Below are 12821 nucleotides of genomic sequence, written 5' to 3'. Positions count from 1 at the left end.
CCACTGCCAGTGAGCCAGTCAGGAAAGAACCTAGGGTCCAGTTTGAAAATTTAATAAATCAGTAGCTGCTGCCACAGTCCTGTATCATGTACCACCCATTTCAAGTAAGTGTTTCAATCACTTTGTAGGAGGCTCTGATTTGACCTGCAAGAGATGAAGGTTATGTCTGTACTGATGACAGCCAGAGAGAATGACATAGTAGTGTGAGGCCATGTGTATTTTTTAGGTATTTAAATATTTAAATATTTTTGAGCAGTTTTTTTCAGGATCATTGAGAGTGGCTGCCCGGAGTACACGAAGGCAATTCGAATCTCAGAGCACTTTTTAGAGTGACTCCCAGAGGCTTGGCTCTGGAATTTCTCAGGAGCACCCAAAAGGACGACTTTGGAGGTCCAGAGAAGAGGCCTCTACTCAGTAGGACACCATGGTCCACCCAACCGGGAGATGCTCCTAGGGGAGGACCAGAGCGGCAAGGCTCTGATGTAGGGGTATCAGGACAGGTATTTTAGCAATCACTATTCCTGAAGGACTCAAGGAGTCAACTCAGGACGCAAAGAATTAGGGTTAAAAACAAAGCATGGGACAAACATTTTCTAAGCAGTCACCATTCGTGACAGGACTCAAGGAATCACTTAAGGTTAGAGGAACTAAGGTTAAGAAAAAGGATTTAATATGATTTTTGGATTTTGTAGCAGAAATTTCTCCATGGTTTCCCCAGGAAGGGACTATTGATGAGAGGATATGGAGATGAGTTCGAGATTGCTTTAAAGATTATTATGAAGCATTTTGGGTCTCGCAAAATGCCAGTTACAGCCTTTAACTATTGGTCTCTTATTAATGATATTCTTAGAACTACCCCAGAATGGCCAGACCTTCAGCATTTGATTTCTGAAGGAGAGCGTTCTCTTAAAGAGTCTGCCTCCAATTCCCCTTCAGCTAACCTAGCCACCCGCATGCCTACACAGACTCTGTCCCCTTTAAGAGAAAAACCCTTTTCGGCTGGCTCCGCCTTTAGTGGCTGAAAGTGTCTAGGATAGGTCTGCCTTCACTTCACTTCAGTCATTATTGATTAGGAGACGCTGCTAAAATTTTACCTGCAGGAAAGCCTCCTTCGAAACCCTCCCGAAATAAATTTAAGAGAGGCCCCTATTCCTCTTTGCATGCCTTTGAAGATGTTGGCCGCCTGCTGCTGTAAGGCTCGGGAAGCCCCCAAAGGGGACCCCACTCGAGTCACAGGATGGCACACACCCAAAGGACACACGGAAGACCAACTTGCTCAAGAACATGAGGTAGTTTAATGGCGGAACGTTCTGGGCCGACACGTGTCTCAATGTGGGAGACAGGGGCATCGACCTCGTGGCTCCAGGGTTTAGGGTTTATATAAGCTCGGGGTGGGGAAAAGGAGAAACTTTCGCTCGGGTGCACACGATTGGTTGTTTTCCAATTTTTGAACATCTGGCTAAACCAGTCCATGGGGGCGGGGAGCAGTTCCTGCAGGCAGATGTTTATCTCTTATCTTCATTCCTGGGATGCCTTGGTAGCCCATTGTCCTGTAACTCTGCATTCTTTGTTTACGGATTAACTGGCCTCTGGTTGGCAAACCAGAGGGGCAACTTTAGCTACTCAGGCTAGGGAAAAAGAATCTATAATTCATGGGACCCATAAAATTTTCTTTTATTTTCCCTCTCCCCCTCCTGAATAATTTTAACCTTAAAATATCTAGCCTAGGCTCTAAAAATCATTTTCTACCTTATCAGGATCTTCATGTGGTTGGCACTGTAGTCTCAACACCATTAATTGGACAGCATCAACTCTATTTTTGTCGATGGTCATAACTCTATTTATCACACATGGGCCAAAAATCAAAATTAAGCAAATTATCATCACCGGTCCAGCTAAGGCAGAAAACAAGGTAGTCATCCAGGGAGATCGTGAGAACCAGGACTCGAACCAGCCCTGTTGGGCATCTCGATCTTTTTGTCTCTTATCTAGTCTTTCTCTAAGCCTCTGCATCGAGTCTCTGACTATTCCAGTATGGTCAGCATAAAAGCAACACTCTTCTTTAAGGGCTGCACACAGTCCACTATCTTTTAAAAACAACAAATCGAGCCCTCGTCTGTTTTGGAGCACTACTTCTGATAGCGATGATAAAGATTTTTCTAAGTTGGAAACAGATTTTTCTAGTATTTTTAGGTCTTCATCAATAGCAGTACTGAGAGCATTAAGGCCTTGCTGGCCGGTGGCCAGTGCGGCAGCTCCTGTTCCTATGCCAGCAGTAATGCCTGCACCCAGTAAGATGGCTAAAGTGAGGGAAACTGGCTCTCTCTTGTATATCTTTGGCCTAATATCGAATTTATCTTCGAAACTACCCACAGCATGATAATAAATTCTGGGTACCAGCTGCACAAGCACACAAAAGTCTGTAGTTGGTTCGAATACACTTGTATACACACAAGGGGTGAGTCCTGTACTGCAAGCCCACCATCGGTTGGGCCCTGGTACCAAATAATAGGTGATAGATGTTTTAGGACGAGAGACTGTCTGATTACACAGATGTCTGTGGGAGGCAGGTGGGGTACCTAGGCAGAGTCCTGAACCTGACCCCGATACTTCAGTTAGAGTTAGTTTTCTCTCAGTTCCCCAAGTGCAGGAGTGATGGGAAGTGGTGTTATTAAAGGCACCTTTCATGGCGATTCCCTCATAGTATGGGGGTGTTATTGCTAAACATAGCCAGCAAGATTCAGTAGAGTCTGGGCTTGTATTATTTAGAGCGTGGAAGGCTCCGACGACCAAATTAAATAGTCTCTGTCCTGTCGAAGGATCGGGTGGTGTGGTCAAGATCTTGGGGCCTTGTGAGGGGGTAAAATAATAAGGACCAGCAGTCACTGGTGCAGGTTGCATTGGTGTTTGAGTAAGGGACTTTGGAGGGGGCCCCTGAGCAAGAAGGACTTTGTTAGGTCCCATAGGTGTTGGAGAGGGGGTTTCTAGGGTCAACTTAATTTTAAAAATTAACCCAGGGTCTTTTCCAGCAGCATCTATATGCAATCCCCAGTTGTTTCCCTTAAGCCAACTCCGATGGTCTCGTTTCCCTGCATTAGTGAATCTTATAACTATGGGGTTGCAGTAGCTGTTTTTACAGGCTCCATTGGGACTATTTTCAAACCCTCACCCATTCTCAGGATATTTGGAACTATCTCTCTCTCCTTGGTTGGACTTATCATAGCTGCTGTTCCTCTTTACCGTAATCAAGTCCCATGTGGAAGTAGGATTCCAGTAGGCCTCACCGGTAGTTTCACATCCCCATGTAGCGCAATAAAAATCAGAGGTCCCCCCACACTTGTGTCGGAGCTTCCGATTGTGGCCCTGACCAGGGCAAACATAAAATCCTGAGGACCGGAGATTAGCCCGGTAGAATTGTCCTGAGCACCCAAGTGTGCCTCCTATCCCATTAGGAAGACACTGTCTTTCAGCGGGTGGTTTAGTTAGGTCTGTGTGGTCTGGAAGATCCCAGGTAAGCAATCCGGCTGCTAACTTACAAATATCAGGCGTAAGATCTGGCCACCAAGTCCATGGAGGATGTATAGCAGTAATTGACCACACAGCGTTTTCTTCTTCATTAATCACCTCCCAGGTTTGTCGCATCGGGGCATGGGGGTTGCTGTCCTGACTCAGGGTTGCATTTACGACATAAATGCAACTTAAGAGGATTATTAGTCTTTTCCAAAATCCACTCATCTGGACTAGTTTCAGGAGGGGCCCTTTTGACATGTGAAGCATGAACCCAGGTGGGGATCCCTTCCACCTTAATGGCAGTTGGAGTTGTCAACAGTACCAGGTAGGGTCCTTTCCAGCACGGCTCGAGATTTCCAGCCCGGTGTCTCCGTACCAGGACAGTGTCTCCAATCTCAAACTGATGGGGAACTGCAGGGTCTCCGGTGGTGTAAGTGTCTTTCAGCTGTTCCCAAATATCTCTCCTGATCGTCTCAAGGGCCTTTAAACGGGCTAAAAGGTGGGTGGAAGGTATAAAATTATTGTCATCAGGGCATGTCACACTATCTAGGGTTTCAAACAGAGGTGGAGGTGCACCAAACAGTATCTCAAAGGGTGTTAGTCCCAAAGGTCCGGGTGTGTTCTGGACCTGGAACAGGGCTAGGGAGAGAAGGGCTGTCCAGTCAATCCCGCCGGACTCAATCAATAATTTCGTAAGGGTCTCTTTAATAGTTCTATTCATTCTTTCTACCTGTCCTGAGCTCTGGGGTCGGTAAGCACAATGTAACTTCCAATTTATCCCCAGTTGTCTGGCCAGTCCCTGACTTACCTGGGCGACGAAGGCAGGCCCATTGTCTGACCCAATTACCTTAGGTACTCCAAATCGGGGAAGGATGTCTTCCAGTATCTTCTTGGCCACTACATTTGCTGTTTCTTTCTTAGTGGGAAATGCTTCAACCCACCCTGAGAAAACATCTATGAAAACTAGAAGATATTTGTTGCCGTATCGGGCAGGTTTGACTTCTGTGAAATCGACCTCCCAGTAAGTTCCAGGTCGATCTCCCTGTAGGCGCTTTCCCCCACTATGCCTGCTGGATCCGGCATTAGTGAGGGCACACGCCCTGCAGTTTCTTACCAGATCTTTGGCTGTCTTTTGGAGCCTAGGAATGTGGTAAGGGGATTTGTTGGATAGTTCTATCATTTTTTTTTGGCCCCCAGGTGGGTGAGACGGTGCATACTGGTCAGGTATTCTAGCCCCTCTTCTTCTGTGAGGACTCTCTTTTCCAGGGCCCTCTCATCCTGGCGGGACCCCACTTTGGCTATAAGAGTCATTGGTCCGTGTGCTGCCTCTTTAGCCATCTGATCTGCCATCTGGTTTCCCTTTTCAATATGGCCAGTCCCCTTCTGGTGTCCTGGGCAGTGGATGATTGCCACCTTTCATGGCAAATGGATAGCCTCTAGTAAATCAAGAATCTCCTTTTTATTTTTAATGTCTCTGCCAGCAGACGTCAGCAACCCACGCTGTCTGTAAATTGCTCCATGAACATGGGCTGTTGCAAAAGCGTATCGGCTATCAGTATAAATGTTTACAGACTTCCCTTCTGCCAGTTTTAGGGCTTGGATCAGAGCAATAAGTTCTGCTTTTTGCGCCGAAGTTCCTTCCGGCAGGCTGCTAGCCCAAATGACAGTTCTTCCATCTACTACCGCTGCCCCAGCCCTTCGCTTACCTTCTTTCACGAAGCTACTTCCGTCGGTGAACCAGGTCTCCGCCCCAGGCCACGGCTGGTCGGTCAAATCTGACCGGGTCCCTGCTTCTTCAGCCAGTATCTCCTCACACTGATGTACTGGGGTCTCATCGGCTTCAGGTAGCAGGGTAGCGGGGTTGAGGACGGCAGGTGGAGCAAAAGTCACTCGCTCTGTTAGTAACAAGCTCTGGTAATGGGTGATTCTAGCTTTGGTTATCCAGCAGTCTGGCGGTTGTCTGATGATGTTTTCGAGGGCATGGGGGGTCACTACTGTCACTTTCTGGCCCAGAGTTAGCTTATCAGCATCTTTTATCAGTGTGGCTGTTGCAGCTATCGCTCACAGGCAAGAGGGCCATCCGCTAGCCACAGGATCTAGTTTTTTTGACAGATAAGCCACCGGACGCTTCCAAGGTCCTAGAGCTTGGGTGAGGACCCCTCTGGCAACCCCCTTTCTCTCATCAATATATAGGGTAAAAGGCTTGCTTAAATCTGGCAGTGCTAGGGCAGGGGCCTGTAGCAGTGTCTTTTTAAGAGTTTTGAAAGCCACCTAGTGTTCTTTTGTCCAGATGAACTTCCCTTTTTCTTTTGTCAAGGGATATAATGGGGCTGCCAAAGTGGCGAATCCTGGAATCCAAAGCCTACAAAATCCCGTGGTCCCCAGGAATTCCCTTACCTGGCGAGGGGTGGTTGGGGTTGGGATTTGTGTGACTGTCCGTTTTCTGGCTTCTGTGAGCCACCGCTGTCCATTTTTTAGGGTATATCCCAAGTATGTCACCTCAGTTCGACATAGCTGTGCTTTCTTAGGAGAGACCCGATACCCCAACTCACCTAACTCAGCCAGGATCTTCTGAGTCCCCAGTTCGCAATCTTCTCGGGTCTCTGTGGCCAGCAAAATGTCATCAATATAAATGATAAGAGTCACCTGCGGGTTATTAGCGCGGAAGGGGGCAAGGTCCCGGTGTAGAGCTTCATCGAACAGTGTTGGGGAGTTTTTGAATCCTTGGGGTAACCTTGTCCACGTGAGTTGTCTGGTTCTCCCACTCTCAGGGTCCCGCCACTCGAAAGCAAACAGGGGCTGGCTGTTTGGATGTAACCTCAGACAGAAGAAGGCATCTTTTAAATCTAAGACGGTATACCAGGTTCGAGTGGGTGGCAATGTACTGAGCAAGTTGTAGGGGTTGGGCACTGTAGGGTGGACATCTTGTACCCTCTTGTTGACTTCCCTAAGATCCTGTACCGGACAATAGTCGTTTGTCCCTGGTTTTTTTACTGGCAATAAGGGGGTGTTCCAAGGGGACCTGCAAGGGACTAAAATCCCCTGTTCTAACAGTCTCTTAATGTGGGGGCGTATGCCCTCTCTGGCTTCCTTGCTCATGGGGTACTGTCGGACCCAAATGGGGGTGGCTCCAGACTTGAGCTCAATCACCACAGGGGGGGCCTGTCTAGCCATTCCCGTGCCCCCTGTCTCAGCCCACGCCTGAGGAAATTGAAGTAACCATTCCTGAAGCTCCTCGGGGGGCTTCTCTCTCTCGGTATAGCCGGTATTCTTCTTCTAGCTGAAGGGACAATATTAACGTTTGGGGTGTCTCAGTTCCCCATGACAGTTCCGGTCCAGAGGGGGCAAATTTTATCTGGGCCTTTAATTTGGTTAACAAGTCTCTGCCCAGTAAGGGCGTAGGGCACTCTGGTATTACTAAAAATGAGTAGGATACCTGGTTTCTTCCAAGATCCACTGTACGAGAAGTAGTCCACGGATACGGTTTTTGTCCTATAGCCCCAATCACCAGCGTCTTTTTATCTTGTATCTTTCCCAGAGGTTTTTTAAGCACAGAATATTCTGCTCCCGTGTCCACCAAGAAATCTATAGGGGTCCCCTCTATTTTCAGAGTTACCCTAGGTTCGGAGAGGGGAACCGAACCCCAACTTCCCTAATCTTCATTATCTAAGGACAGCACTTTGGTCTCTTTCTTTTTAGGACACTCTCGGGCCCAATGGCCCTTCTCTTTGCAGTATGCACACTGATCTCTCTCTAGTAACAGCTGGTCTCTTTTGGGTCTCCTTGGCCCCTGCCTTCTGCCGTCACCCAGGTTCCCTGTCTGTCTAGCCCTACCAGTTCCCTGACGCCTTCCTTCTCCTACCACTGCGGCCAGTATCCTAGTTAGGTTCTCTTCTTGTCTCTTTTCCCTTCTATCTTCATCCTCAGCCCTTTCTTTCTTTTCTCTCTCCTGTTTCTCTTCCTCTGTCTCTCTCTTATGATACACTTTCTCAGCCTCCTTCACCACATCTCTGATAGTATAATCTTGCAATCCCTCAATACGCTGTAACCTCTTTCTAATGTCCGGGGCGGACTGCCCAATGAAAGCCATGATTACAGAAGCTCGCTGCCCCTCTGACATAGGGTCAAAAGGAGTGTACCTATGGTAAGCCTCCATGAGCCTCTCTAGGAACACAGAGGGGGGTTCAGTCGCTCCTTGCATAACCTCTCTTACCTTTGCCAAATTGGTGGGTTTTCTCACTGCACCCGTGAGACCAGCCACGAGAGCCCGGCGGTAAATGGACAGCCGTTCCCTACCTGTTGCCATGTGGTAATCCCACGGAGGACGGGTCAAGGGAAACCCGTCGTCTATAGCAGCCTGAGTGGCGGGGCGTCCTTGATTATCTCGGATATTTTTTCGAGCCTCAAGGAGAATCCTCTCCCTTTCTTCGGTAGTGAACAGTGTCTGTAGGAGCTGCTGACAGTCATCCCACGTGGGTTGGTGGGAAAACATCAGGGACTCTATCAGGCCTGTGAGTCCTGCAGGATTTTCTGAAAAAGGGGGATGGTTAACTTTCCAATTATAGAGATCAGAGGAGGAAAAAGGCCAATACTGCAGGAGCTGCAGCTCGTTCTCGCTAGTTGGGGGCGGCCCAACGGCCCTAAGGGGCAGCGCCACGGTGGAGTCAGGTCCTACAGGAGTGGCTCCACGTCGGCTCCTAGTACCTGCTGAGGGCCCCCCTGTGGCCCCGGAGGCTGGGGCCAGTTCGGGGGCTGAGGGCAGGGGTGCAGGTTGGGGAGCTGAGGGGTAAGGTGGGGGCAGGGGAGTGGGCCATTCAGGGGGTTCTTCTATATCAGGGTATATCTTTGAGACGGACACCGGCGGGGTGCTGGGCTCGCCTTCTTCATTCTGACGTGGTTTCGGTCTTCCTTCTGTGGAGCCCTCTCGCACAGCCAAGACCCGGGAGCTTGGTTGGCGAGGTGGGAGGAAAGGCTCGACCCACGGGGGTGGATAACAAGCCAAGTTTTCCCACACGGTGATGTATGGTTGATGATCTGGATGCGACCCTGATCCTTCCTGAAAAACAACTGCCCTAAGGGCTCTAATGGTGGGTAAATCAAAAGTCCCTCGAGGTGGCCATCCCACATTGAAAGTTGGCCACTCAGAGGTGCAAAGGGTCCGCCAAGGCCCCTTTTTTACAACTACTGACAATAAGCGTCCTCTGTCCCTAACATCCGACCAATGGTCCATAGACAAAGACAAGGGGGTTGTCACAGCCTGTCCCATCTCGTCCACCAGAAAACACAAAATCCGGATAGGAACACAAGACCCTAGCACAAAAACAGGATAAGAACACAAAACCGTATCCCCAAAACAGGATAAGAACACAAGACCCTAGCACAAAAACAAATAAGAACGCAAAACCCTATCACAAAAACAGGATAAGAACACAAGACCCTAGCACAAAAACAAATAAGAACACAAAACCCTATCACAAAAACAGGATAAGAACACAAGACCCTAGCACAAAAACAAATAAGAACGCAAAACCCTATCACAAAAACAGGATAAGAACACAAACCCCTATCACCGCCAAACACACTCGCCCACGTTTAGTCTTATATAGTCAGCCAAATGCAAGTTCCGATGGGGCAGGTCCTATTACCTTCCCCTGTAGGAGGAGTGCTTCGTCTCCTTCATTCAAAAAAATGGGCAGTCAGGCTATCCTGACTCCCTACCACTTGGGACATCTCCCAGATTTTTCAGCCTCAGACCATTGGACCTCACGGTCTCACAATGGCAGCTGTCAGAACCTAAACCAGAGCCAGAATCCACACCCAAACACTGCACTCAAATACACCTCACTCACAGACACACAGACACACAGACACACAGGCTTAAACCCACCTCCAAGAGGTCTTCAGAGGTCCTAGGTGATCACACAAACCCCGGACGAGCTTTCCAGCCCATGCACCAGGATGTAAGGCTCGGGAAGCCCCCAAAGGGGACCCCACTCGAGTCACAGGATGGCACACACCCAAAGGACACACGGAAGACCAACTTGCTCAAGAACATGAGGTAGTTTAATGGCGGAACGTTCTGGGCCGACACGTGTCTCAATGTGGGAGACAGGGGCATCGACCTCGTGGCTCCAGGGTTTAGGGTTTATATAAGCTCGGGGTGGGGAAAAGGAGAAACTTTCGCTCGGGTGCACACGGTTGTTTATTTTCCAATTTTTGAACATCTGGCTAAACCAGTCCATGGGGGTGGGGAGCAGTTCCTGCAGGCAGATGTTTATCTCTTATCTTCATTCCTGGGATGCCTTGGTAGCCCATTGTCCTGTAACTCTGCATTCTTTGTTTACGGATTAACTGGCCTCTGGTTGGCAAACCAGAGGGGCAACTTTAGCTACTCAGGCTAGGGAAAAAGAATCTATAATTCATGGGACCCATAAAATTTTCTTTTACTGCCTGCAGATGAAACAAACCCCTCGGGACAGGCGGCTTGTTCTGTATTGGATCACAGTGATCCACTCAAAGCAGCTACAATTGCCTTGGCCTCAGCTCCACCGCTGACCGATGTCACCACACTCCTGCCCTTTGTTCCGCCGCCTTGTTATACAAACTTGGATGTGGTCTTTGACCCGCCTGCTATGTCTGATGCACACCGCCAGCTGACTACTGATGTGGTATGGTAGAAACTAGGAAGGAGCAGGTCCACTTAGTTAGATCGTTCCATCAGCTAGAGGCAAAACTTCTTAGCCTTACGCCTCTTTCTCTGGCAGCTGGAAAAGAGGCTACAGCTTCTGTGAGTGGCAGCGCGGAGAGCTCTGAACCTTCCTCTCAAAAAAATCTCCTCTAAATCTAAGAAAAAGACTGTTGGCTTTCACTAAGAAGTGGAACCATAATTTCTAGAGATTCCCCCGTCATCATGGACGGATTTGGAGTAGGGACAGGAAGCGGGGCAGGGAGGAAGCTATAAATGATGAACTACAGCCTGATTCACAGGAAGCAAGGAATCCCCCTCCCCCTGTGTCATCCTCAGTCGAGCTGGAGGAGGTACTGCCCCACTATTCCTATAAACCGCTGGATTTCAAAATTTTAGAGAAAATTAAGGCAGCGGTAACAGCTTATGGCCCCATAGCCCCGTTTACATTGACACTCTTGGAATCCATCACTGAGGGATGGCTCACGCCGCTAGAATTTTCCCAGCTCTCTAGGGCTGCACTTTCTGGAGGAGACTTTGTACTTTGGAAATCAGAGGTGGCAGATACAGCAAAGAAAATTGAAATTAGGAATTCTACGCACCAAGACACTAAATCTTGGACTGCAAAAAAGATTTTAGGTGACCCACCCTATAACACCTTGGAGGCCCAAATGCGATTCTCACCCAGGCTTCTGGCTCAAGTCCGACAGGCTTGCTTAGCAGCTTGGAAAAAGCTGCCTCCAAGATCCGGCTGTTCTCTGCTCTCACTAAGGTAATACAGGGAGCGGATGAGTCCAATAATTCCTTCATTAGCTGCCTTACAGAGAAAGCTGAGCGCCTGTTCGGGGTGCAGGAGCCTGAAAATCCCTTTATCAAAGAGCTTGCTTTTGAAAATGCCAACCCTGCTTGTCAAGATATTCTTAAACATCACCTGTCTAAGTCATTGGTGGAATATGTCTGCCTCTGCGCAGGGGCTGCGACAAGCCACGCTATAGGCCTGGCGATTGGCGCCGCCCTTCAGAAGGTAGGCTTAGGAGGCTCCCAAATAATTTGTCATAATTGTAAGCAGCCTGGTCATTTTTGGCGAGAATGTCCCCACACTCTCCTGTTTCAGGAACCTCCCATTGGGGCCAGAACAACAAGCACCCGGCATGGGTGATCCAGACCTCATTGTGTCCCCGCTGCCGCAGGGGTCTGCATTGGGCCAGTAAGTGCAAATCAGTAGACATCCAGGAGTGCCCCTTACCTACACGGTTTCCGGGAAATGGCCTGAGGGGGCAGCCCCCTGCCACCGCCTCCAGAACAAGACCGGGGGCTTTAGGGTTTGTTCCTCAACAGATTTCACACCACACACTCAGCCCATTATCCAACAAACAGCCCCCCAGCTGTCCGTTGCCCAACTCTGGAGAGCTACCAAAAGCAGCCCAGGGTTGGACTTCTGTGCCACCTCCACAACAGTACTGATGCCAGAGGAAAGCATTCAGGCCATGCTTACTGGCGTATATGGCCCTTTACCCCCAAATACCTTTGGCATAGTCCTGGGAAGAGCTTCATGTTCCTTAAAGGAACTCCAGATTACACCTGGGGTTATAGACCCCGACCACCATGGGGAGATTCAGATTCTTGCTAGTAATACACAAGGCCCTTTGTTCATACCTGCACAAAATACCATAGCCCAGCTGTTGCTTTTTCCCAAGGTTTCTACTAACAACCCCTACCTTAAAGATGCCAGGACTCCTGGTGAGACAGGAATAGCAGAGGCCTTTTGGGTCCATGTTCCATGAGCCTCCACTTCGCCCACGAAAAAGACACGGAGGCAGTGATCGGGTAATACTACAGTGAAGCTTTACTCTTGTATAAGCAGAAGCGGAAAAGACGGAAAGACAGGAAGAGGTGCTGCTATATGTACCCTAGAGTGGCGTGTTCACTTCTGATTGGCTGTTCACTCATTACCCATAATACGCCCCGGGATGGGCAGTGACTTTTGGCGTGCTTTTGCCTTTTTGCACCTGCACAGTCCATTGTTTACTAGTGGGAGGACAAGATGCCCGCACCATCTTGGAATGGCGCTAACCACAGTTTCCTACATCTCCCCCTGTTTAAATTATTAATATGGAACAGCCTTTTGCCTATCAAGCGGGGCACCAACTCAGATTCGAACTCAAGCCCGATCAAGCAAACTCCATTTTGGGGGAATAAGCGATCAACAGCTTACAGCCCGAAGATTCTACCTTACCCTACCAGGTGCAATGGAAACAAGTCCTCTGGGTGCAAGGGCTAAGGGGATGTAAAGAGGAATTGACACCCGTTTCTGTGCAATGGAGTATAGTTTCCAGGAGTGCAAGGGCTGTCAACCTAATATTCAGGTACCACAGCTATTCAGGCAAGGGCTGGCTGGACTTAGACCTCTCATCGACCCAGTGCAATGGGCTGATCCCTTGGGGTGCATCGACTGAGGGTCTCAGTCATCGGCTACTTTCTCAGCCTAGATAGCCAAATTTCAGGGGGAGATCCTAGCTCCAAGGCTGCGAGTGCTTGGGCAATAGCGGCCTTGTCACGTTTTTGCTGGGCTCTGAGCTTACAGACCAACCATCATGAACACCAATCCACAACATAAGGCTGCACC

General features: G+C 49.1%; 1 protein-coding gene across 1 annotated transcript; it reads right to left on the bottom strand.

The window, feature by feature from the left end:
* Window positions 1-3196: 3196 nt before the first annotated feature.
* LOC117714686 (uncharacterized) lies at window positions 3197-8776 on the bottom strand. The gene is given in 4 exon segments (XM_076939892.1): window positions 3197-4473; window positions 5217-5405; window positions 6063-6760; window positions 6762-8776. Coding segments are annotated over 4 exon segments (3759 nt in total). The 3' UTR covers window positions 3197-3616.
* Between the last annotated feature and the right edge of the window lie 4045 nt (window positions 8777-12821).

Source organism: Arvicanthis niloticus, chromosome 9, assembly GCF_011762505.2.
Source record: "Arvicanthis niloticus isolate mArvNil1 chromosome 9, mArvNil1.pat.X, whole genome shotgun sequence".
In the NCBI taxonomy this organism is placed as follows: domain Eukaryota; kingdom Metazoa; phylum Chordata; class Mammalia; order Rodentia; family Muridae; genus Arvicanthis; species Arvicanthis niloticus.
Note: the sequence above shows the minus strand (reverse complement) of the source record. Positions and strands in the feature narration are given on the sequence as shown.